The sequence below is a fragment of the Pollachius pollachius genome, assembly GCF_949987615.1.
Source record: "Pollachius pollachius genome assembly, chromosome: 5".
NCBI classification, from domain to species: Eukaryota; Metazoa; Chordata; class Actinopteri; order Gadiformes; family Gadidae; genus Pollachius; species Pollachius pollachius.
Genome location: NC_136938.1, coordinates 26,142,041 through 26,167,040, shown reverse-complemented (window position 1 = coordinate 26,167,040; position 25,000 = coordinate 26,142,041). Strand labels below are relative to the sequence as shown.

Below are 25,000 nucleotides of genomic sequence, written 5' to 3'. Positions count from 1 at the left end.
TCCGCTAAGAGAACGGCGGCCGGATGTAATCTCTCAGAAGAAATAAGCTCTACTGACAGAAGCAGGGAACAGACTGACACGGGCCCATTGTCAAACGTCACTTCATCACCAACATAACATAAGAACACTTCACGGCCCTCCCCAGAGCCTGGTCACAATGATTGACAGAAGAGAAAGCCAGTGAATGACCGAACAGCGTGCTAGCGGATCTAAAAATAAACCCCAAGAGTGCGGTCTAAATAGGGCATTCACTGCATCTCATAACGGAAAGTTTCATGTGAATGGGACATAATTCATTGAGCGGCCAAAGTGCCATAGAACGGGCATTATGAGGCTGTTTAGGCTCTGGGGCCCTTCCAGTGGAGAGAGGAGCCCCGAGACATCGTTTTAAACAAACATTCTCATTCAGACTCAAACAACACAACCTAATGCTACAAATATTGATCCTTCGTCTAGATTCCTAATTTGTAAAAAGAACCTCACAGACACTCATTTACTAATAATATTCATGTGTCAATATTGATATAATATTTGCTGATTCAGATCTACAGACTGGCCTATTCAGGCTGGAGGAAGGACCTTAAGTCCATGACACACAAGGTACAGCAGCAAGCGTGTGTTTTGGTTAGGTGGTTGAATGAGTAAAGAAAATAAGCGTCAGCAACAGTGTTACAGTTAAAGAGCTTGAGTCTCCCTCTCTCTCTCTCCCTCCCCCCCCCCCCTCTCTCTCTCTCCCCCCCACTCTCTCCCTCTCTCTCTCTCTCCCCCCCTCTCTCTCTCTCCCCCCTCTCTCCCCCCCCCCCTTTCTCTCTCTCCCCCCCCCCCCCCCCCCCCCCCTCTCTCTCTCCCCCCTCTCTCGGGTCTTGTTGAGAGAGGACTCGCGACCGGGACAGAATGCTGCTGTCTGGGCGAGTGTGACTGTACACTGCAGACAGAGCTCCTTTGTGGGAGCTGTGGTCAAACAGAATTAACGTCTCCGCCAAGCGACCATGCTGATCTGGGGCTACAGACGATTAACAGGAAAACACCTTGCCTTTCACTTCTTTCTCTAAAGTTTGGGCAGAGGTTTTACTCTGACAAAGGAAAACATTCATATCGCAACAGGGATCGGAGCCACTGGTCATGACGTGGTCTGTAGAACGTGCTGCTGCTTCAACAGCAGACACGTTGGGAGACATTCCGACATCCCAGAACCATATCACCACATTGAGATTGACCTTGCATTGATATCCACACACACACACAGTCACACACACACACAGCCACACACACACACACAATGACACATGCACACGCACATTCACAGAGAGACACAACCACACAGCCAAACACACACAGACACATACATACAATGACAAACACAGAGACCCACAATGACACACACACACACAGCCACACAAACACACACAGCCACACACACACACACGCACGCACACACACTGAGACTCACAATGACACACACACACACACACAAACACGCACGCACACAGCCTCAAACACACACACACACACACACACACACACACACACACACACACACAGCCACACACACACACACAATGACACATGCACACGCACATTCACAGAGAGACACAACCACACAGCCACACACACACAGACACATACATACAATGACAAACACAGAGACCCACAATGACACACACACACACACACACACAGCCACACACACACACACACGCACGCACACACACTGAGACTCACAATGACACACACACACACACACACACAAACACGCACGCACACAGCCTCAAACACATACACACACACACACACACACACACACACACACACACACACACACACACACACATAGCTACACTACGCAGTCATTTGTTTTCTCCCCCTGCTGGTTTTCAGGATACACCTTAACCTATAACCTTCTCTGGCACAAAGCGGTTCATGTCCGAACAAGACAAGTTTATGGTCTCAACCTCTGAAGAACAGCTGTTCACGCAGGCTTTTTATGGATCTAAGCTACTTTAAGGGTAGATAGTTGCTAAAAACTCTCAAACTGTGCGTTTCACGGCTTCAACGGCTACAAACGCCAGGAATAACACCTCTCACAGCATTTTTCTTTCTCTTTTTTTCCCCCGGACTGGTTTCTGTCATCGTTTAGAGCGGCCAGACTTACCTTTCAGCCTCGCACATGGAGAGAGAGAGGAAAACGGTTAGTCCAAACCAAAACAAGCTTCTCTCGCTGAGGGGGATTCCCTTCAAAGGGAGAAAAACGAACACAAGCCAAAACAACAGAAAGGTCTCACTCTATCTACAGGCCATCAGCCGGTTTCTTATCTAAGCTGGGAGGAGCTCTGCGTGTTGGAGGTGGCTGAGTGTGTGTGTGTCTCTGCAGGTGCTCTGTGATGGTATGCTGACTCTAGTGAGCTTCCCCCTAGCTGACTGGGTCCGCCTGCCTGTGTCGCTGGCTGCTTGAGGGGGAGAGAGGGCGAGAGAGGGAGAGGGGGGAGGGGGAGAGAGAGAAGGAGAGAGAGCGAGAGAGGGAGAGGGGGGGGGGAGGGGGAGAGAGAGAAGGAGGGAGAGCGAGATAGAGAGAGAGGGGAGAGAGAGAGAGAGAATTTGAATTTGAAATTTGGAGAGAGAGAGAGAGAGAGAGAGAGAGAGAGAGAGAGAGCGAGAGAGGGGTAGGTGGAGGCTGTGCTGGGGTGGGGGGTTTTGAAGGTGGTTTTGGGGGTAGGCTGGTTTGGGGGATTCACTCCTCTAGGGCTGACAGGAAGGGGGGTTAAGGGGGTATGGTTTAGGGGTCGGGAAAGGGAAGGAAGAAAAGCGCTTTGGATAGTGTGTGATGCACGATCAGACACGAAATTCCCAGGACACAAAACAACTCTCTCTCTCTACCTCAATCCCTTTCTGTATCTTTCTCTCTCTCTCGGACTCAATCTCTTTCTGTCTCTCTCTCTCTCTGACTGTCTCCCAGTCTTTATCTTCACCTCCCTCTACCTATACCTCTCTTTCTCGCTCTCTCTATCTCTGTGTCTCAGTCTCTACCTTCACCTCTCTCTACGTCGTCCTGTCAATCGGTCTCTCAGAGAAAAACAACAGCAGACATCACTTAGCCCGCGGCAGGACACAATGACGGCAGCCCCTTGACTCCCGTCGCTCCGTCAGCGGGCCTCTGACTGATCTCTACCACGTAAACTCATTTGACGATGAGTAAAAGCCCGAGACCAGCGACAAGAGAGATCAGGGGAGCCGCCGCCGAATCGGTGAGGCTCTCCAACAGCTCCAGACAGGATTAATGGGAGCCGAGAATGCCACAAAGCCCGGCTTGTCCGCGCTGTCTAAACATCCCGAGGAGCTGGGGTGGAAGAACCAGTTGGTGACGAGGAGGGGCAGAGGTAGGCTGAGGAGGGGAGGAGGTAGGCTGAGGGGGGGAGGAGGTAGGCTGAGGGGGGGAGGAGGTAGTGCTTAGCCCTGCATGGCCTGGGGGGGGGCGAGGGGGAGGGGAGCTATCGCCGTCTGTTTGAAATGGTTAACCCACAGGGTGACTCCACCCAGAGCACACACACATACATACAGGCACACACACACACACACACACACACACACACACACACACAGACACAAAAGCAATCATACACAGCCTTAAGGGTAATCTACCTCAACCACAAGCGTTTGAATAAAACCTAATTTCCACCGACATCAATCACACTGTCCTCTGGGCAACAAAAGACTGACTCTATCAAATATGAACAGAGGTGGCGCGGGGGTTGGGTGTGTGTGTGTCACACTCACACAAACACACGCGCACACGCACGTACACACACACACACACGCGCACACACACACACACACACACACACACGCGCGGTTACGACACACACGCATAATGGAGGCAATAGTCCAACACCCTTCCGCTAATAAGAATCACCTGACTTTAGTCATCGTCAGGGAGAGACTGTTGACTACTGATAGTCACCAGAGTGCACCGTGGCTGAGGGTGAGACACACCCTCTCACCCACATCCCTGTCCTCCTTCACCAGTCAACCGGACAACACTGGTCCAGCTCACTGATCCACTATCGGGTGTTCCCATCAAGGGGCCGGGCCCCGCTCACCTGGCCAGGTGAGGGACAGGGCTCCTGGCTCTGTCTCCTCGGGGGCCCAGGGTTCAAACAGATCAAGTGTTTCAAGAGCACTTATCTCACGCAGGCCCCTACACCTCCCCTGGGTGAATCACCGCCGTTTGTTGCACATTGCGTCACTGGAGAGGAAGCAACGCAGGGGAGATACTGGGGGCAAAATGAGGTCAAAAGGGGCGAAGGAAAGGCAACCTACAAACTTATTGTATGTTGTACGTCCTGGCACTTAAAAAAATAGCACTTAACATTGTTTAGCATTTTATCCTAGCTATCCTTGTTGTGTATGGGGAAGGGGTAAACCTAGCGATTGTTATATTGTTTCTCTTTCATCTGATAAATGTAGTTATTGTAAGTCGCTTTGGATAAAAGCGTCATCTAAATGCCCTGAATGTAAAATGTAATCTTGACTTGATCCATAATATAACTGGAATCTTGGAAGGCTTGCAGGTTGCAAGACGCATGTTTACATAATGGATTTACGTAGAGCTAATCCTATTTTGTCTTGGTATAATGTCACACTAAAGTGTTTACAAAGGCATCCTTAAACATAGCCCTGTCATTGAGAGAGTGCTAAATACCGTCTCTGTTCTTTGCACCTGAAGGGCTAGCTAGCTCCCTTCATAATTTCATAATGAGGAGCAGCAGAGGATTCAATTGCAGTGTGGGGACGGCCGAGGTATGCATGGGGCCTGTTGCAACACGGACATGGACTTTGAGCAAGCAAATAAACAGGTAATCAGGTACAGCACTGCGGCAGAGGGTCTGTGTACAACCTTTTCTGGGTGAAACGATGTTGTGAGCTACCGAAGGCAAGCAGCATAGATTTTACGAGATGTCAATGACTCAACGTTGCAACGAATTGTAAATAAGTCCTCTGGCGCCCTCTTGTGAACGGCCTGAAAACACAAGGTGACACACCCCCCGAACCAACAGTTAAAGTGGTGATATCATGCCAGCAGGTGTGAGTGTGATTAGCCATTACAAGCCGTTTGAAAATCTGCCCTTTCCTGTGCCCTAGTGTCATCACTAGTGGGAGTGTCCACCTAGATGTACGTTGGATAGATCAGCAACATTTACTACAGTCTACTGGGTAGGCTGGTATACTGATCTATCCAGCATACATCTAGGTGGACACCCCGCCCTTGTGATGTCACTAAGGCACAGGCTGATTACCGGCGGCTTTTTAATTGCTAATCACACTCACCCCTGGTGGCGTGATATCATCCCTTTAAAAAAGCAAATAGTGTACTGACCCGCTGGTGACGTCGTCGGTGCGCGTCACGTTCTTGGCGAGCACGTCACCGTCACTCATGTACCCCGTGACCTCCATGGCGATGCCCTCAAGGTCGATGTCGTCGCCGGCGCGGTCGCCCAGCTCCACGCCGCACAGAGCCCCGCCCCTCCCGGCCAGCTGGCGTCGGAGGTGACCCGGGTACAGGTAGCGCCCCACGGGCACGCCCCCGGCCGCTGCCCGGCCGCCGTAGCCGTTGCCCAACGACGGGGCGTCGCCCGCCTGGAGACGAGGACTGGAGGACTGGCCCAGTCGCCATGACGACAGGGACGGGCGGGAGGAGGTGATGCTGAGGATGCTCCGGCCTCCTCCTCCACTACCTCCTCCTCCTCCTCCTCCTCCTCCTCCTCCTCCCCCACCCACGCCTCCCCCCCCGCTGACCTCCGTGGTGACGCTGGAGTCGAAGGTGGTCTCCAAGGTGCTGTGAAGAAAGAGGAGGAGTTTAGGGAAAATAGGGTCCCTTTAAATCCCCTCTGAGGATTCTCGTGCCTGTTTGAACCTGCAGTGTGTACGACTTCTAATTGGCAGCCTCTAGTGGCTGGAGTCGTAGCTACACTTATAGCTACAGTTGAAGCTACAGTTGTAGACTCAATTTAAGCTACATATAAAGCTACAGTTGAAGCTACAGTTATAGCTACAGATATAGCTACAGTTGTAGCTACAGCTGAAGCTACGGTTGAAGCGGGGGTTGTAGCTGCAGCAGAAGCTACAGTTATAGCTACAGTTGAAGCCAGTTATAGCTACAGTTATAGCTGCAGTTGAAGCCACAGTTGTAGCTACAGTTGTAGCTTTAATTGAAACTACACTTATAGCTACAGTGGAAGCTACAGTTATAGCTACAGATATAGCTACAGTTATAGTTACAGACAGGGGCGTAGGAATGAGTTTAACATTGGGGGGGATACATATCGGAAACTTGACAGATCCGGTATAATTTTTAGGTGGGACAAATGCGCCTGTCTCCGATATTGGAGGGGACACGTCCCCTCCGTCCCCCCCGGTTCCTACGCCCTTGGCTACAGATATAGCTAAAGTTGAAGCTAGTGTTATAGCTACAGTTCTAACAATATCATTTTCATAAGACAGTCACAGTCTTCTGAGTTTAAATGAATAATATTATTTATAGAGAAAGATTCCCTTGATGGATTTACTTGTGGATTGCGGTTTTATTCTTAAGAAACTCTCTAGTTCTCTCAATATTTTTGTATGGAGTAAATCGCTGCTACAGAAAAGTAAGCTAGTGCAGGTTTAAGTCTGGTCAAATTCTGAGAAAGGACGGCATAAATTAGGTGGATTTAAAAGAGTGCACAACTGTGAAAAGGTGGTGAAAGATGGAGCTGAGATTAACTGAGTGTGTTCCCCCCAAAGTCCTTTCACTCATTCTTAATGCCCCATGAAAGCACTTTGCGGTGAGTCTATAAAACAATAGGAGCTCTCTCTCAGAGTGTCTAAAGTAATACAAACGATCTGGAATCCAAGCTGAATGTTGCAGACCACTGGGTTCCTGTCAGGGGGATGCACCCACACAGCGCTCAGAGATCAGCACACACACACACGCGCACACACAGACACGCACACACACATACACACACACACACACACACACACACACACACACACACACACACAGGGAGGGGACCAGTTCAAAGAGGATTCCGAAATCAAAGATGACATGAAAGGCATGGCCAGCGATCAAAGTCAAACCTCTCCAAGGCCGACACGGACACAGTCGGCTGATCATCCATTAGGCTCAGGTCATGGTGTCAAATCCCCAGTGCGCCGCCTGATTGGCTGCCACTGGTTCCTAACCGGTCATGCGCGCAGGACATTGTCAGTCGATACACTTTGATGATCCAACATCTCTCGGAGTTTTGGTTCGTTATAGCCTCCCCCAATTAAAAAGACATCAGAAATAAACCGAAACGACCGAGCCAAGTATTAGAAAAAATGTATCAGGCCAGATGAACTTTGCCTGTTATACTCGGCCGCCACTAGGGGGCGTGATTGTGACACCAGACGGCGATGGCTCAGTGCGACGCTCCGTGGGCGTCTACCTGTGTGTGACCTGAGTCCCTCGTAAACTGGACATGGTGTCCTCTAGGTTCTGCCGCAGGTCGGCGATGTTCTTCACGGTCCGCAGTCGCCGGGTCTCTGGGTCTTCACCTGGACCGGGGGAGGGGGACACAAGAGACTCAGACGGTTGGTCGGGGGTACGTGTGTGTGTGAGAGTGTGAGAGTGAGTGAGTGAGTGAGTGAGTGAGTGAGTGAGTGAGTGAGTGAGTGAGTGAATGAGTGAGTGAGTGAGTGTGCGACTGAGCATGTGTGTGTGCGTTTGTGTTTTTTTGTGTGTGTGTGCATTTGTGTTTGTGTTTGCGTGCGTGTGTGTGCGTTTGTGTGCGTTAGTGTTTGCGTGCGTGTGTGTGTGTGTTTGCGTGCGTGTGCGTGCGTGTGTGCGTTCCCACATACTTGAGAGGTCCTCGATGGAGGTCTTGCCCAGGGACCCGTCGGCGGCGCGCCCCCCTGGCCCCGGCTCCAGGCTCAGGGGGTCCTCGCCGTCTGTTTGGGACCTGGTAAACACAAGAGGCTCATAGATCAGATACCAGCGGCCACACACAGCCCCCGCACTGCGCTGAGCTGTGTTATGACAGACCTGGCGGCGGTATGGTACTAGCATATATGGTAGATATATATACACACATATATATATATATATATATATATATATAGAGTGAGTGAGTGCTTAATACTTTAGTTGAAAATGTTTAAATATTTAATCTAATATTTAAATATCTAATCCAAAGTAAAGACTTTACGGATTAAATATTTAAACATTTTCAATTTAGTAAGTATTAAGCATAACCTAGCCATTGTAGTTGCTTGGCACTTGTTCAATGAACATCCTTATTGTACTAATATATTGTTTCTCTTCTTGTGAGTCGCTTTGGATAAAAGCGTCTGCTGAATGCCCCTAAATGTAAATCAATGAGTTGAATGTCTTTGATTCACACAGAGATAAATAAGAAATTCTCTCTAAAACATTCTAGTAGTCCTGTGACATCTTTACCCCCTGAGATGTACATCTAGAACACCCCTATCAGACAAGAGAAGGTGGTACGACCCGCCTGCTGATTGAATCTGACAGGTACACAACGGAGGAGGAAGTTCCCAAGTGCTAAAGACGGGGGTGTCCGGGGAGCGGGGGAGGGCTCCTCTGAAAGGGGTAAACGGGGTGCCTGAGAAAGGCCATTCCCAGGCCACAGCCACAGGAAGTGGTTAAGGGGCTAATGAGATGCTATTGGAAAGGACTCTCTCAAAATGAGTTAGACGTGCACCTTCATCAAACATAGTCACATGGGGTCGCAGACAGGGGTCAAACCAGCACATGGCATGCACACATAGACATCCATATCCCCAGAGAGACGTTGACACATATAGACATGCTGTACACTCAGCAGACACACAGGGACATACATACGAACACGTTTGAGCCCCGAAGTGGCGCATTCCTTGTTAATATTTTACAGGTGGCTGGTGTGATGGATGAGCTATTGTTCTGCGGAGGCACCTCAGTAAACCAACGTCAGAATGCATCGCAGGAAGCAAGAGCCATGAAATGTGTTTCAATACAAACTAGCTGCAAAGGTCTGTGACAATTCCAACGCAACACTTAATCCACCACTTATAGTACAATCGCATAGATGTTTCGGAGAGATTTGTGTGTATTTGTACATGAGGGTGTGTGTGTGTGTGCATGAGTGTGCGTGCACGTACGTGCATGGGTGTGTGTGCGAGCGTGCATGCATGTGTTTGTGTGTGTGTCTTTGTGCATGAGTGTGTGTGTGTGTGCGTGAGTGTTTGTGTGTGAGTGTGCGTGCACGTACGTGCATGGGTGTGTGTGTGTGAGCGTGCATGCATGCGTACATGAGTGCGTGAGCGTGTGTGTGTGTGCGTGTGCGTGTGCGTACGTGCACGCGTGCATGTGTGCGCGCGTGTCCGCGCATGCGTGTGCATGCAATGCATGTGTGCGCGAGTGTGTGTGCGCGCGTGTGCGTGCATGAGTGTGTACCTGTACATGAAAGGTGCGACGGTGGCCGTGTTGGGGTGGCTGTGGTGCTGCTGGGTCAGAGGTAGCTGCACGCTGACCGTGTTGCAGGCCGTGCTCTGCGTGGCTCCGCCTCCCGCCGCCGCCGCCGCCGCCGCCGCCGCCGCCGCGTGGGCGGGCGTGGCCTTGCCGTCGCTGGAGGCCAGGCTGGAGGTAGAACTGGAGTGTCTGCTGTCCCTGTCTCTGTCCAGGGGGCCCCCACGGTGCATGGCGAGACCCCCCCCTAGCCGCATGCTCCGGGGCCTCTCCCCGGGCTCCTTGGGGCCCCCTCCCGCGGAGGCCTTGCCCCCGGCGCCCCCCCCCGGGGCCTTGGCCCCTGGCTTTGGTATTCCGCTGTGTGCCGGCGCGGCGCTCTCCTTCTTGGGGACCTTCCCGCCTTTGGGAATGAAGCTGCCGATTTTAGAGGTCCTTCTACCGGAGCAGTCCGTGTCCGCGGACGCCACTTCCTCCCTAGGCTCCTCCCCCCGGAGTTCAGCCCTGTCGGGGTTGGAGTTGCGCTTGGCCGCCTCCTTACCCCTCTCCTTGTCCTTCTCCTTGGCCTTCTCCTTCTCCTGGCCCTTGGCCGAGCCCTTCTTGGCCGTCATGGCCCTGCTGAACGTCCGCTGGGCGATGCCCCTCAAGGCGATCTTGGGGCTGCTGGTTGTCAAGGCGACGGTGGGAGGAGGAGGAGGGGGAGGAGCGGAGGAGGGAGGGGCTCCGTGAGCGGCCCCGTTCCCGTTCCCGGTCCCGTTCAGCCCCGGGCGGGCGTTCCCCTCGTCCTCCTCCAGGGGGTCCGTGTTGGAGCCCGCCTCCGCCCTCTCGACCAACCCGGGCGCGGCCTGCCGGGCGGGGGCGGAGCCGTCGCCCGCCGCCGTCGCGCCATTGGACGACGACGACGAGCTCTTCCCTTTACTGTTGAAGGCCTTGAGCTTCTCCAGCATCGACCTCTGACCCGCGGCCTTGGGGGGCGCCTCCGAGCCCGCCGCCGCGGCCCCCTTGGGCGACGCCTCCTTCTCCTGCCTGCCGCCCTGCATGGCGGAGGCCGGGGCCCCGCCCGACGAAGACACGGAGGAGGAGGAGGAGGAGGCGGGGGTCTTGGAGCCGCCCGAGGACTTGCTCCTCCAGGGCTTGCCGCCGCCGCCGCCGCCGCTGCCGGCGTTGGCCGTGGGGATGGCCGACGAGGAGCAGGGGGACGAAGAGGAGGAGGAGGAGGAGGCCGGAGGCTGGGGGGCCGAGGTAGAGGACGGGATGCCGGAGGGGGCGCCGGCGGTTACCGAGGGCGACGGGGTGCGCTCAGTCATCGCTGGCTGCTGGGACCCCACGCCCTCCGCTGGTTCTGCGAACACGGGGTAACGGTAAACGGTGAACAGACTGCGTTTGTACGGCGCGTCGCTAACCAGTGGCCACTCAAAGCGCTTCACAACACTGCCTCACATTCACCCGTTCACGCACACACCCACACACCGACGGCGGCGGTGTCGGCCACGCAGGGCGACAGCCAGCTCGTCGGGAGCAGCCAGGGTGAGGTGGTCTTGCTCAGGGACACCTCGACACTCGAGGGGCCGGGATTCGGACTAGCGTCCTTCCGGTTACCGGCCAACCCCGCTCTACCTCCTCCTGAGTCACATGCCGCCAGAGGGGACCCAGTGTGAGTTAAGGAACCTCGCTCGGGGAGGGGAGGGTGACCGGGCTGAGAGGGAAAAGGCAGAGAGGTCACGCGCTGGCTGGGAGGGAATGGGGAGTGTGCGAAGACACCAGATGCTCGAAACAATATTTATTAACCCCAGGAGGAGTGGCCTTATAAGGCTCTTGGCGGCGGCGTCTGCTGCCTGTGTTGATGTGTCGTCCTCTCCTTTTCTCTGGGGGCCAGCCACCACAACTGTTAGAAACACTTTAATGCTAACAGCGAGTGGAGGCCGATCACAAACTGTTTATAAAAACACAATGAGGAGCGGCTCCGAGTGCTTTTATAGCCTCACCAAGAAGGCAGCCGCGGTGCCCTGTCTTATAAGGCTTGGACTTATATGGGAGGGTTCTGGACAGCTTGTCCTACTTAGACACACACCGCGTCCCACTTCAAGTGTGGTTGAAGTAGTTTTCCGTTTCGTTTCAAAAAGATGCGTAAAAACGGAATAAACACGTGTACAAAATCGAGGCAGAGCTTGGATGTCAACAATAAAGGCAACAAAGCAGAAACTAGGCAGAGATGTTGCATGTCATTAAACCTCAAACCATCAGCGTTAAATGTACACAGGAACAACGAACAATGATGGTTGTGAGTGACGACAGGCAGCATAGCAACATCTGGCCAAACAACTGCCCCCACAAAGGATACCATAGCAACGAGTGCTCCGAGCTGCTTGCAGCATGCTGGGGGTTCTATACTGGGAGGACCAGGCCTCGATGGTGGTGTGTGGGGGGAGTGATGTCACACATAGGTGCTGTGTTTCTGGACCCTCACCGTTTGAATATTCAAACGGCCAACGGTCTCGACGGACCTTCTCAACGGCGCTGGGTGGAATGAGTCATAACCGTGCCGTTGGAAGGCAGACACACACACCTAGAGACCTGACGTGCACACACACACACACACAGACCTGCCAGACACACACACACCTACCGACCTGCAACACACACACACCTACAGACCTTCTGAACACGCATGCGCGCGCACACACACACACACACGCACACACACACACACACACGCATCTACACACAAACACACACACACACAAAGCCCCACACATCAACAGGGCAAGGCAGAGAAAAGCAAAAAGATCCACCAACAGGCTGCTCCAGAGCTAACGAGCCGACAGCTCAAGGCAGTAGGAAAAAATGGAGCTTGCCTTGGGCTACTGCCCAGTGGAGCACTGTGTTCATCTAATGTTGAGCTGTAAGACCGTAACCCCTGCTGTGTGACCAGATAATGTCCTAGATAACTGCATTTATCCAGCGCTTTTCTAACCAGTGGCCACTAAAAGCGCTTTAAAATGTTGCCTAACTTTTTTTGCACACATTCACACACCGACGGCGATGTCAGCCATGCAAGGCAACAGCCGGCTCGTCTGGAGCAGTCAGGGTGAGGCATCTCGCTCAGGGACACCTCTACACCCAGCTAGGAGGAGCCGGGGATCGAACTAGCAACCTTCCGGCTTCCAGTCAACCCGCTCTACCTCCTGAGCCTCATGCCGCCCTGAGTCTCTGGTGGTGGAGCTTCGTCGACGAAACCGAACCCACAGTGTAGTAGTGTGACCGTGATCATAATATTACTCTTCCACGCCTTCGACTATCATTTTCAATTTCCCATGGTTGATGGTCTAGCAGGTGCAGCGTTTACTTGGGAGTATAAAGTGCTCAGCGCGTTGGTTTAACCCTCATCATCAAGGTCTCCACTTTAGATTTTACCCTGCCTTTCATACCCTAATTGGAATTATCCCTCCTCCACCCCCCTTCAGTATTTTGCAAACTCGGCCCTGAAACAATGAAGCCATTAGGAAGTGATTAAGGTCCAATTAGCCGTGCTAGCAGTTAGCGCTCAAAGAAAGTGGGTCAAGTTGCTAATAGGCCGCTTCCCATTGGTGCGCATGAATGAAGACGGGGTCCTGCTGCTACAAAGAGCGCCCGCCACAGAAGGAGAAAGAGAAACGAGGAAGAAAGGGGGAAAAGTAGACAACATGGAGACCGAGAGAGACGGAGAGAAAGAGACGGCGAGGGACTGGAACTCCGAGGCGAGGATGAAGGGACAGGGAAGCATACCTCCCTGCCAGCTCACGGCCCCGTACTGCGGGGGGCTTGTGAACGGGGTCAGGGTGGGTTTTTTCCGGGGGTCAGCGTGGACAGTGTGGCCAGCTGGTGCTTGTCATCATCACTGGACCGCAGTAGCCAGGAACCGGCAGGGCTCTGGTTAATAATGAACCAGCCTGTGTTCAGCCGATGGGCTGAATCAGCAGAAGCTTGGAGCCGACTTTAGCCACTCGCCTCACAACACAGGCTGGTTCTCGGGCCCAGATGTCGGATTCAAACCTCCAACCCTTTTATAAAACACGCCGCTAGTTAATGAAACGTGACGGGGTGACCCTTGAGCAACCTCAAAACTGAGTGGGTGGGGCACTGGACTCAAACTACCGGATCATTCTGCTGTCCGTCCTGCCGATAACAAACATGTTGGAAGCATTTCGGTGTTTAAGTCTTAAACGGCTCAATTAAGCGCGGTCGTTAGACATGATAATTAAGTAACGTTTAAAATACAGGAGCGGTGCGAGGGCCCTCGGGGGCCCACACACATGGCACAGGGCCCGCCCCCCCCCCCCGCCCACTTCCTGTATGCTCCAGAACAACCCACTGAACTCACACTTTCCCTCAGTGTTTCTAGTGTTGACCTTTTTCCGTCCTTCTGGCTTGTTTTTCTCCTGTGATGCTTGAAGGGGGTGAAGGTCGGACAAAACGCACCTCCACTGGCCTCTTAGTGACGCATATTGTGTGTGTGTGTGTGTGTCCATGTGTGTGTGTGTGTGTCTGTGTGTTTGTCCATGTGTGAGTGAGTGAGTGAGTGAGTGAGTGAGTGAGTGAGTGAGTGAGTGAGTGAGTTAGAGTGTGTGTGTGTGTGTGTGTGTGTGTGTGTGTGTGTGTGTGTGTGTGTGTGCGTGTGTGTGTGTGCGTGTGTGTGTGTGTCTGTGTGTGTGTGTGTTTGTGTTTAAGGGGGGGTCACAGTTGATCACACTAACTGTCAGGAGTGATGTGTGTTTTTGTTATGGGTCTAAGTTATGTTTGTTATTTTAATGTTTTTCAGGGTTGGTACCGCTGAGCGTTGACGTGCACGTGCCTGAGTATGTATGTACGCCGAATCGGACGAGAACGCAGGAGAAATGTTGCCTGTTTGTTGTACTTAGCGACTTCAATCGCGCCGCGCTATTCACCGGCTGTGCACCGATTTAAACCTTACCTAATCATTGTGTTTGGAAGCGAGCACGAACACACACACATACACACACACACACGTGTACGCACGCACACACTCATGTAAATGCAACCACATGAAGGAAAAAAAAAGTCAATGCATTAGCAGGGTTAGCACGGACTGACTCTGTTTAGCTAACAAGCCGTTCAGGCTCCTGTTAGTCACCGCGGTCACAAGACGATAAGCTAAATCTTCTCACTCAATCCACCGGCCAACACCGTTGACCTGGGCCTGCCCTGCTTCTGGCCTAGGCGATCATGAGCCATGTGCACAAGCAAACGCATAACAAATGATGCTGTGTTCCTCCCAGAAATCCTAATATTTTAACCAATCGTGTAACCAAGCCAATCCACAGATTCACTATTTCTTCTGGCGGGTATATTCTCGTATTCTTTATTAATTGTCGTGAAACAGTATCTAGATGTTGAGATGTTAAATCGTTGGTATTTAAGGTTTCTATTCTTAACATATATTGGCAGAAAACATGTCTGTCCTGGCTAAAGCTTTCATCAGGAATCTTTGTTTGTTTGTGAACAAATCGAAAAAAAAAAACTTCTGCAACTTAGGAGCACATCAGCGAGACCGAATCAAATAAATCCCGTCCTTAAACTCAGGTTTGGCAAGGGGTCGGAAGTCTGAAGTTACATGTAATGACATGTACGCTAAGCTGCCCTCAATGTGCTCAGAGACATGCAATCTTCTTTCGTCCCCCGTCCATATCAAACGTTTGTGTTTTCCCCCAAACTAAAATAGACTGCCCTGCTTGGGTTCTGAGGTTTCAGCCTCCCGACCCACACAACCTGACAACCTCTATTGTGCTGCGTGGGACACTGCCTTTGTGGTGCGGAGTGATACTTTATAAAGCTTCTGCTGCTCATCAGACCTCCATTCAGTCAACAAGAACTGTTGCCATGCACACACAGACAAAAACACACGCAAACACACACACAAGCACACATACACACACACACACACACACACACACACGCACGGACACACACACGCACACACACACACACACACACACACACACACACCCAGATGCAGGCACACTGCACTCTTTCATCCCACCCTGTGTTTCCTTTCCTCTATGTCATCCGGCGAACAAGCAGAATGTGTCACGCTGTGTTAGTGGAGAGCGAGGCAGAGAGCCGTGCTCTGTTTGTCGCACTGTACGACGCCCAGCACGACAATCGGCACATGAATACTCCGCTGTGTCACAACCACTGACACAGAGCGAGGCTGGGAGTCCTCGACAGCGGAGGCCACAGGTGTCTCTCACGTCGCGCTCTCTCTCCCGCGTCTCTCTCTCCCTCCCCCTCTCCCGCGTCTCTCTCTCCCGCCCCCTCTCCCGCGTCTCTCTCTCTCTCTATTCTCTCTCTCTCTCACTCCCTCACTCTCTCTCCCCCTCTCTCGCGTCTCTCTCTCTCTATTGTCTCTCTCTCTCTCTCTTGTCTCTCTCTCTTTCTCTCTCTCTCGCTCCCTCTCTCTCGCTCCCTCTCTCTCTCTCCCACTCCCTCTCCTGCTCGCTCTCTCTCCCACTCTCTCTCTCTGCAGCTGGTCTGGAGTGGAACATCGATTTAGGAAAAAACCTTTACGGAAAACTCGAGTGACCCGTTACATACTCTTTTACAAAACGCCAACTTTGTTGAGAACAATCAAATAAATAAGGTTATTTGCCTGGAACAGCAACTCCACTGTTCAGAAAAGTAGCAAAACACACAGTCGAGGAACACTTCAGCACAGTCCTGCATCGGCACCAAGCTGACCTGAAGCCCCATGCATGAGAGCAGAGAATCAATAACAAACTTGGAAGCCCGACGACTGCAGCAAATCTAGAGGGGCGACGACCAGCAACGCTCAGACCTTCGGTAGAAACTTAAGGGGACCAACCTCATTGACGCTGCAGATTTCGGCATCAGAGAAAGAGAGCGGAGCAGCCCAGAGTGGAAGAGAGAGGGAGAGAGGGAGAGAGAGAGAGGGAGGGAGGGAGAGACGGAGCCTGTCCATCCACAGAGAGAGCAGCAGAAGTGTTGTGCCTCACAGGGACTGAGGCTGGTGGGATCGTGGTCGGGGGGGGGGGGGCGGGACTTAGCGAGGCAACCCACCAGCAAGGCAGCAATGAGGGGGGAAAACGATTGGGTGACTCATCCGCCTACCTGATGCCAATCACTTTGTCCGCTGCTCTGGACAGCCCTGCACATATGTATACTTGTATGCTCACACACACACACACACACACACACACACACACACACACACACACACACACACACACACACACACAAGGTGAACAGATTTGGTCTGCAATTGGTCGGTCACCCACTAGGACACAACTTGCAATTCAACTTACAATTCTATATTCAAATGAACCACACATCACTGCGATAAAATCAAACCTGGTGGAAGCAAACGTTAAAAACCTGGTTAATTTATCATCCATTATGCAGAGGCTCTTTCTCCCTTTCCCTCTTTCCCTCTCCCTCCCTCTCCCTCTCCCTCTCTCTCTCTCTCTTTTTCTCTCTCTCTCCCCCTCTCCCCTCTTCTCTCCCCCTTTCTCCCTCTCCCTCTCCCTATGAGTGTGGGGCAAGGGCAATGAGTTTAGCCTGCAACATGCTGAAAACAAACACAGTCTACATAAACCCTGAGCCCGGAGAGAGAGGAGCAGGAGAGAGAGCTGAGAGAGAGCAGGAGAGAGAGCAGGAGAGAGAGCTGAGAGAGAGCAGGAGAGAGAGCAGGAGAGAGAGCAGGAGAGAGAGCAGGAGAGAGAGCAGAGGAGCGAGTACGCTTACATGCCAGCCTGACACAGCAAGCTGCCAAACACATTCATCTCCACAACGCGCTTCCGAAAAGGACCCAAGACATTACGAGGCCCTATTACAGCCTTTCTGCCTGCGAGGGGGGAAAAAAACCAGCTATTTTCGAGATCGATAAGAGCCTCTAAAAACCCTATCAGGGGTGTGTGCATTTCAACTTTGTTTCTGTGGAGTCATCCATTTGAAATGAAAAGGCATATCCCTGTGTGATCAGCGGGCAGCAGCGCCGCCAGCTGCTTTGATCCAGAGCCAGCGAGCCGCCGCCGCCGCCGCTGCTGCTGCAGCTGGCTCCGGGGACGCCAGGCGGAGGTTGTGATGTGTTGGGGCTCTGGGGTGGACATGTCAAGCCGAGCCAAACTCTTAACACACACAAACACCAACCGCACCAAAGAAGCACACGCTCTCACCAACACACAAAACACACAATCGTACTCACACACAAACACACATACACACAAACAAACACACACACACACACGCTCGCAAACAGACACACATACACATACATAAATACTCACACAATTGCTTTCTCCCTCCAACACACACACACACACACACACACACACACACACACACACACACACACACACACACACACAATCGCCCTCTCTCACTCACATACACCATCTCTCTCTCAAACACAAACCAAATCACCCACACAAACACACACACACACACAAATTTGCTCACAAACACAGATCAACATACATATATTCACACAATCGTTCTCTCTCTCACAAACACGTACACACACACACACACACACACACACACACACACACACATGCACGCACGCACACACACCAACAGTGTGCAGGAGACTCACCTTTGTGCGTGTGCAGGCTGGCTTTGGTCTTATCGGTGAAGCCCTGGCTGCGTCTGTTGCCAGGGCCAGCCACGGTCCCCCGGGGGGGAGCGATGTCACCGCCTGCAGTGGACACCCTGGTTGTCGGACCGGGAAGTCTGGGGGGCAGGGGGGGGGGAAGCTTAGATTCATAGCAACACGGGTTTGAAGCTGTCAGAAGCAGAACAAACAAACAGGCCCATTAGTGTTCGGGCGCCGGGGTGCAACGGACGCGCTGCCGGTCCATTAGACGGACGCTGGCGGCCGTGTGATCTCATGCATCCTCTCAGAGCCCTTCCGTCTTCCCTCCTGGTGGCATTGTAACGTCGTTACCACAGGCTAATCCATAGTGCTCTGGGAGCAGGGACACAGTCTCTGTGTGTCTGTGTGTGTGTGTGTGTGTGTGTGTGTGTGTGTGTGTGTGTGTGTGTGTGTGTGTGTGTGTGTGTGTGTGTGTGTGTGTGTGTGTGTGTGTGTGTGTGCTTTCGTGCGTGTCGGTGTTTGTGAGAGAGAAAGCAATTGTGTGAGTGTATGTGTGTAAGTGTTTGTGTGTCTGTGTTTTCGAGGAATTGTGTGTGTGTGTGTGTGTGTGTGTGCGTGCGTACATGCGTGCGCGTGTGTGTGTGCGTGCTTGCGTCTGTGTATGTGTGTCTTTGTGTGTAGAAGAGAAACACAGAAGACATCAGGACAATTCCAACCTGTGCTCTGTAGCTTTTTTAGTACCTTAGCGTCTCGCTTAAGTCGTTCAAATACTGTAGAACAAAAGTGATGGCTTCAGTGGAAAAGTTACAGCGTGCAGCTTGGAGCTATACTTGTTCCCGCTCGCTATCGATCCTGCATCCTGCGGTTTGGCCGGCTTTCCACGGCTTTGGGGGTGTACACACCTAACACCTCCCTATCGCCGCGACGATGTGACTGTGTTGTGTGTGTATTTAATCAGTCCTGAACAGGCCTCAGCTGGATCACGCATGTATCAGCGCATAACGGATGGAAGGGGGGATATGTTAGCTGTGGATATAAGCCTTAAGTACATGTGATTTCTCCTTGATTCCATAAGGCTAATCTCCCCAGTTCGGGGGCGGGGGTGGGGTGGCGGGCATGTGGAAATCAGACAGAGCGGCGTCGGGGCATTGAGCTCAGCTTATGAAATGCTAATTCACTAGCTGCTAGTGACGTCGTCAAAGGTGTTGGATGATGGTGTGTGTGTGTGTGTGTGCGTGCGTGCGTGCGTGCGGAGGGGGGATCTGATAAGCATATGTTTCCTGCCCTCTTCTGTAACACCCAGCCTAGCCTTTTTAAAACTGTGATTTCCTGTATGTCTTTTAAATTGAGTGGCGGGAATTTATCTAGCTAATCACAGTAAACAGAGATTCAATCTGTTATTGACTTACCGTGTGATTTAGCCATTGCCTTCCTCCAAAAGTAAATGTTTTAAAAAATAAATCATTCTACCTTAAAAAGTTTTGTTTCAATAAGTATAATCAGTAGTAAAGGTGTTATACTTACGTTGCTACTTGCTATTATCCTTATTGATATTATTTGCATTGCATCTGAATATTTTGGTAAATATTTGTAGTCAGGTACTTTAGTAAAACATATCCTAACTCAAACATTTAATAGCTATATGATATGGACTGGTACAAAAGCTAATCAGTTTAGATTTTGTATCATAACATATATAATGGATGCACCTGCTCCGTAATAACAAACCTGTGCTGTTACACGATCTGACCACAGGGTGGAGCTAGTGTTCTATTTTGGATGGCGCCGGTCAAAACACAGGTGCAGTGAGAACAGAATTTGGGAGGGGCAGCATGCAAACATCCCCATTCAAATTATCTTTCTAAGACATTAATATGTAACGGAAAAACGTGAATAAAGGTCAAATTAATCTTTTGTGCGAAGTGTACTAGCCGTTTTAATCATTAATCATGAGCTATAAGCTCTGTTACACAACATTTGCGTCGCCATAATTCTGTAATGTCTTGACAACTTGGAAGTAGGCTATCCATTCCCGGAACCCCAGCATGAAGACACAGAAACAGCCTCGGTCTCCATTTAGTTAATTATTAATATCACAAGTCATGCTACTCAGACAAGCAAACAAAAAGAACACACAGAAGACCAAACACACACACACACACACACACACACACACACACACGCTACACACACACAAACACACACTCAGTTGAAGGGTTATCTAAAGGTCCCTCACAGCCGGTTGAACACTCATGCCCAATCAGGCTCCTTGCACAGAGAGGAGCATCTCTCACAAAGAGAGCCAGGGATTTTGAGTCTCAATTTGCCCGAGGCAAACACAAACACACACACACAGAAATACACACACACACACACACACACACACACACACACACACAAACAACACAGACACACACAGACATGCAGGCTCTCTCTAGTGCAGTCGGTGACGTTTGGCCTTAATCGCAGACCGAAAAGTGCGGTGACCAAAGTGGCGCCCGGTGCGTCGGATCAGATGAAGATCATTAGCAGAGACGCCGTCTGAGATTAAGGGCAAACGTCTAAGCCCCCCCCCCCCACTCCCCCTGTGTCCAGGACTACTGGTGGAACGGGAAGTGACAGGTGAGGAGAGGAGGGGGGTGGCAGGTGGAGAAAGGAGGAGGAGGAGGTGAAAGGAGGAGCAGTGCAAGCAGGGGCACACACAAACAAACACACACACACACACACACACACAGAAACACACACACACACACACACACACACACACACACACACAGACAGACACAGAAACACACACACACACACACACACACACACACACAGAAACACAGAAACACAAAAACACACACACACACACAGACAGACACAGAAACACACACACACACACACACACACAAAGAAACACATAAACACAAACACACACACACACACACACAGAAACACAGAAACAGAAACACACACACACACACACACACACAGAAACACACACACACACACAAAGAAACACATAAACACAAACACACACACACGCACAGAAATACACAAACACACACACGCACACACACACACACACAAACACAGAAACACACATACACACACATAGAAACACATAAACACAAACACACACATAGAAACACATAAACACAAACACACACACACACATGCACAGAAATGCACAAACACACACACACACACACAGAAATACACGAACACACACATAAATACACAAACACACACACACGCACAAATACAGGCATGGTGAGCTGACCTAGAAGACTTTTTCTGCCCGAGAGAGAACCTGAGCAGTTTACTCTGTGAGCCATCCCTGGAGGAGGAGGAGGAGAGACGAAGAGGAGACGAAGAGAAGAGGCGTGGGAAGAGAAGGAGAGACATGGGAGAGAGAGAGAGAGAGAAAGTGAAACAATGTCAGATGTAATACACACAGATAAGACAAGGGGGGCGGGAGCAGTGACAGTGAGTGAAACGTGATGACGCAATGAAAAAGCAATGCAGGAAATCAAGGTAGACAGAAGCAGAACAAATCTGACATATTTTTGAGGAAGAAATCTTCCAAAAAAGCATGAGAGAGAGAGAGAGAGAGAGAGAGAGAGAGGGAGAGGGAGAGAAAGAGAGAGCAGGGGAGCGAGGAGAGAGAGAAAGAGGGTGAGAGAGAGAGAGAGAGAGGGTTGGGGGGAGAGAGAGAAAGAGAGAAGTGGGAGAGTGAATGTGTGTGTGTTTGTTTGTGTGTCTGTGTGCGCATGCATGTGCGTGTGTCACTGCACGTGCGTGCTTGCGCGTGTGCACGTACCTGGACTGCATCTCGGCCTGTGTGGCTCTCTGGGTGTGGGCCGCCGGGGCGGTGGTCCCATGCGGATGCTGGCTGAGCTGGGCGGGGGCACTGCTCTGCTGGCTCAGGGGGGGGTGCGCGCCCTCCGTCCGTGTCGCCGGGGCCTGGTGCTGCTGCTGCTGCTGCTGCTTGTAGCGAGACAGGCTGAAGAAGAGGCCCAAGATGGCTTTCAGATTCCCGTTGCGGATCTCTGCCGGGTTTCGGGGGAGAGAAGAGGAATTGAAGATGAATGTTTAGAGGTGCAGATTGTGTGACATTCCGCTGCTCCCCACGGTTGGAAAAAAAAGCAGGACAATGACTCCCCTGTTTCACTGAGATACTTCCCCATAGCCCTACCTCCCTTAAATGTCAAATAATATCAGAGGCCTTATGAAACACAGGGGCTAGAGTCTGGGGAGGAGCTATGATACAAAGCTGTGGTTATGAGAGTACAACAGCAGTAAAGCATTATAAACAAACTAGGAATGTACAACAAGTACCGGCTCATCCAAAGTAACCATGGGTTGGAGAAGTCAATACTTCATACACTGTCTCGGGCCTTGAGGGGTTGTTCACTTGGTGTCTAACCATGGGTTTTAGATCGGCCTGTAAAGGGTCTTACCTTCGGCAGACAGGCCCTGGATGTTGACTCCTTTAGCTGCCAGGAAACTGAGACAGGCATCGATGTTCTCAATCTGAGGCGAGAAGACAGGGAGAGGGAGAAAGAAGTGGAAAGAAAGATCAAAGTTAGTTGGTTAGAGAGCGAGAGAGAGAGAGAGAGAGAGAGAGAGAGAGAGAGAGAGAGAGAGAGAGAGAAAGAGAGAGAGAAAGTAGATAGAGAGAGGAGAGAGAGAGAGAGAAAGTAGATAGAGAGAGGAGAGAGAGAGAGAGAGAAAGGTAGAGAGAGAGATAAAGAATGCAGAGTGAGTCTATAAACAAACACACACAAGCCAGAATATTTCCATTCAGATTTGAATATTTTTCTGTGATGCAGAGGTGACTGCCAAAACCTTGTGTTTGCGCGGAAATATTTTTAAATACCAAACACTGGAAAAATAGGAATGACTCAATAAAAACAACTAAAGCATGATTAGCATTCAAAGCGATTTTCAAAGGAAGGAACAGCCCATCTCTGGCATCGCGACGCCACAGATGATTTGCGATCTGATGACATATTCAAAGCAGCATTCAAACAACGCCCACAACAGAGGCCCCCGAAACAACCCAAGCGGTCCGCTGTCAGGGAGGCGGTCGTCATGGCGACCGCCATGCTGCTTCATCACAGCCCAGCTGATCCTCACAGGATCTATGGAGAGGGACGCGACAGGCCCGGCGGCCTATCACGCCACGTGACCTGTGCGCTGGCTGCTGACAGCCTGTGGGGACCGCAAAGCAAACCCCATCAGATGATTCACTGGCGGCGGCGTCAGCGGTGGCAACGTCCAAAGGTTAACAAACCAAGACAAACAGCCCACCACACACAGGGCATCCCAGCTGGGCTCCGGTTACTTGCACACACAGCAAACGCCGCGACGCGCTTCAAAATGGGGCTGAGGGCCAGGTGGGCAATCCCCTTTGAAATGTCCCTCTCGCACAGGCCGGGAGATGCATCATAGGTTTAAGAGTTCAAGCAGATGTGCCCCTGACGAAGGACCAGGGGCACACCCACACACACCACCAGGGACAATGTTGGCAAGGGTGCGCTTCACACAGCGCACGCTGTGTAAACAAAGCTGACCAGGAGGGTGAGGAGATGCAGGACCACGATAGCTTTAAACTGTTTCATAATGGATATAAATGCACACACACACACAAACTAAAAAACCCACACATACACATAGAACTACTTCCATGGACACACACACACGTACGCACGCACGCACGAACAGACCTACAGGCACACACAGAACCGTGATACCGTCAAACTGCTTCATAATGGATGCAAACGCGAACACACACACACACACTCACACACACACACACACACACACACACACACACACACACACACACACACACACATGCACAGAGTTCCACTTGCAGGAGGAGGCGTGTGTGCGTGTGGGTTGTGACTGGGAGTGTTCCACTATCAAGAGATTAACTACACCATTATACTTAATACGTGCCTGCTGGAAATAGCCTGACCCACCGTGGCCCCTGGAGGCCCCGCGGTTACCGGCTGTCGGTAGCCAAAAATAAAAGGCTAGCGCGCGAGCCGGCATCCATTCTAGTTTGTTTGCGTAGTGCCCAGCGTCTTAGGCCTAGCGCGTCGCCAAAGTTGTGTTGCAGTGTGTGCCAGTGTGTGCGCGCAGTGGGGTTTAACACAGTGAAGAGGAGTGGGGGCACAGGAGCGCGCCAGAGACAGACCTGCTGTCGTCTCGGCTGACCTCTGACCCCCGGACCAGCTGTACGGAGGAACTAACACCCTGGGAAGGGGTGAGGGGGGGGAGTGAGAGGGAAGGGGGGAGAGGGAAGGGGGGAGGCTTGTAGTCGTGGAATAAGGGCACCCCCTGAGAATTCCACACTCTCGCTCGTGGAAATATGCCACACACCAGCACCCCTCCTCTCAAATCCCCCGGTCGGAATACCAAATCATAAACTGGACCCCCGAAAAGCTAACTGGGTCAACCAAGGGGCCATTTCGCACCATCAACACCACCGCCACCAACACCACCACCACCACCACCACCACAGACTTTGTAGCGTTAACAGCTAGACAGCTACACCTGCTTTGATATCATACCCGCTCCGACGTAAGAAGTAAGGCCTGACGGGATACGCCAATGTCCTGCTTCTCAGCGGGGTTGAAAAGAACAATCCCTCCCTTCTATAGCTCTGGGTCCTCTCACGCCGTGAGTGCCCTCTCTTCACATTATCGCCTCCGACTGCGTGGAGGAAAAAAGTACGATTTCAGATTCAGCCAAAAAAACGTATCCGGGGGGATCTCTGTAACTGAAGACCAATTACGACCAAATAATGATAATCCTCTTAAAGACGCAGGTTTCATCAGAGGGACCTGGGAGCGGTTAGGGGGAGAGTCAGGGTTAGAGTCATCAGAAGGTCGTGAGCCGGTGCAGCCCTC

At 51.6% G+C, this 25,000-nt stretch overlaps 1 protein-coding gene across 1 annotated transcript in view; it reads right to left on the bottom strand.

Moving 5' to 3' along the window:
• The window catches only part of nav2a (neuron navigator 2a), a gene marked incomplete at its 5' end in the record, with an annotated part of 83,275 nt that overhangs the window by 48,414 nt on the left and 9,861 nt on the right, over positions 1–25,000 (bottom strand). Inside the window, 7 exons of the mRNA XM_079737028.1 lie at positions 5,372–5,830; positions 7,464–7,572; positions 7,876–7,976; positions 9,476–10,826; positions 18,093–18,229; positions 21,901–22,129; positions 22,541–22,613. Coding sequence (XP_079593154.1) covers positions 5,372–5,830; positions 7,464–7,572; positions 7,876–7,976; positions 9,476–10,826; positions 18,093–18,229; positions 21,901–22,129; positions 22,541–22,613 — 2,459 coding nt within the window. The remainder of the gene's footprint in view (positions 1–5,371; positions 5,831–7,463; positions 7,573–7,875; positions 7,977–9,475; positions 10,827–18,092; positions 18,230–21,900; positions 22,130–22,540; positions 22,614–25,000) is intronic.